At 44.2% G+C, this 1,662-nt stretch overlaps 1 protein-coding gene across 1 annotated transcript in view; it reads left to right on the top strand.

Annotated features, from left to right (window-relative positions):
- The first annotated feature begins 212 nt into the window (after positions 1-212).
- The window catches only part of ARMH4 (armadillo like helical domain containing 4), a 188,731-nt gene continuing 187,281 nt past the window's right edge, over positions 213-1,662 (top strand). The window contains exon 1 of the mRNA XM_007951871.2: positions 213-1,578. Coding sequence (XP_007950062.1) covers positions 213-1,578 — 1,366 coding nt within the window. The remainder of the gene's footprint in view (positions 1,579-1,662) is intronic.

The following is a 1,662-nucleotide window of genomic DNA, read 5'->3' as shown; positions in this document are numbered from 1 at the left end:
GCAGTTCTGCTCTGTCCTATAAGGTAACTATGAGTTGGAATCAATTTGATGACAAACAGGTTTGGTTTGGAATTCCAAAAAGGGAGAAAAGAAATGTCATATATATGACATTTTAATGTGTTTTTGACATTTTGATGTGTTTTATTTTTCTGCAGGGCTCAATTGTTGGAACTATCAACGCTGCCAATTTATGTACACATATCTCTTCCACTATGAGCAGACCAATTGTATTGCACATTTGTCTGGCTTTCTGTAGCCTCCTGATTCTCAACTTTTCCACACAATGTCTGGCCTTCCCCAAAATAGAAAGGAGGGAGATAGAACATATTCACACAGAAAAAAAGCAATTTCAGAGGATGGACATAGAAGACCTGGAAAATAACTCCAAAACTTCAAAACAAACACCCCAGCTAGTAGTCACTGAAGATCCAATGGTAATGTCAGAAGGACCCTCAGCAACATCATTAAATAAAGTATCCCCTATTAATGAAGGTACCTATCCTGTGGGAGCGAGGCTCACACAGCTTAATGGCCCTGGTGTTTACACTCCTACTGAGTCAGTGGTCCCGGCAAGTGAGGGACTGTTGGGTTCCAACTACCCACAGAGAATGTCTCCTGAAAGCAAACTTTCTAAGGCCATGTTAGCCGTCACTGTCACTGCAGCTGCTCCTCTGAATATTGATGAGAAGGAGGACAACTTTAGCAGTACCAACATTCTGCCCATTGTAGACGTGACCACAGAAGCGACACAAAGTTTTCTGAAGTATTTGGATGATCAGTTCTTTGCATCCGAAAGTCAGGAAGAAGTTAGTCTGGGACATTCACCTTCATCCTATGTAAATATGACAGAAATGGTAACCACCAATCTGAGGACTGAGAAATTTGAAGCAGCTACAGAGCATAAGGCAACTTCTGTTCCTGGTGTTGAGCCTACAGCAGGCACTGAAGCTGACAGCCTCACACTGGATGGAGAGAGGCCTTCACAGACGACAGCTGACAATATCCAGGCTACTGCTCCCAAGCCCTTGCTTGGCACCTCTGAGGATGCCCTGAGTGTTGAGCCGGAGACTGACAGCCTGCCTGGAACCCCAGAAGTCACAACCGGTGTCAGCATAGCTATTCCAACTGCCTCTGTCATAACTGATGAGTGGGATGACACCAAATTGGAAAGTGTAAGCCAGATAAGGGCCCCAGACCTTGGGGACAACACAGACAGTCAGGTGGGAATGGAAATGTCTCAGACAGCACAAGTCACCCATGATAGTATGAAAGGGGCTGAGCCTTTGACAGGGGCTGCAGATACGCCTGTGGGGCTGCCTGAAGGGGAAATACACACCGAGACAGCTTTGCTAATACCACAAGGGGATGAGAGAGCAGCTGCCTTCACCAATCAAAGTTCCTTTAGTTCCACAAGTCCGTTGGAAGATGAGAAACTTTCCGTAGTAAACCTGTTAAAAAATACAACAGACCTCATGGAATCCACCATGGAAAATGATGTCATGTTTTCCTTAGAGACCACTGTTTCCATCTCAGGATACGACATTGAGGCATATCAACCTTTGGGAAACACATTTAAAGGTAAATTAAAAAAAAAAAAAAGAAAAAAAAAAATATGTATAGGAGCTCTGGTAGCGTAGTGGCTAAAACACTTGACTGCTAACC

Source organism: Orycteropus afer, unplaced genomic scaffold (assembly GCF_000298275.1).
Source record: "Orycteropus afer afer isolate SDZICR_OR568_19922 unplaced genomic scaffold, OryAfe1.0 scaffold00314, whole genome shotgun sequence".
Classification (NCBI taxonomy): domain Eukaryota; kingdom Metazoa; phylum Chordata; class Mammalia; order Tubulidentata; family Orycteropodidae; genus Orycteropus; species Orycteropus afer.
The sequence above is the reverse complement of the archived record's forward strand: the minus strand, read 5'-3'. Positions and strand labels throughout refer to the sequence as shown.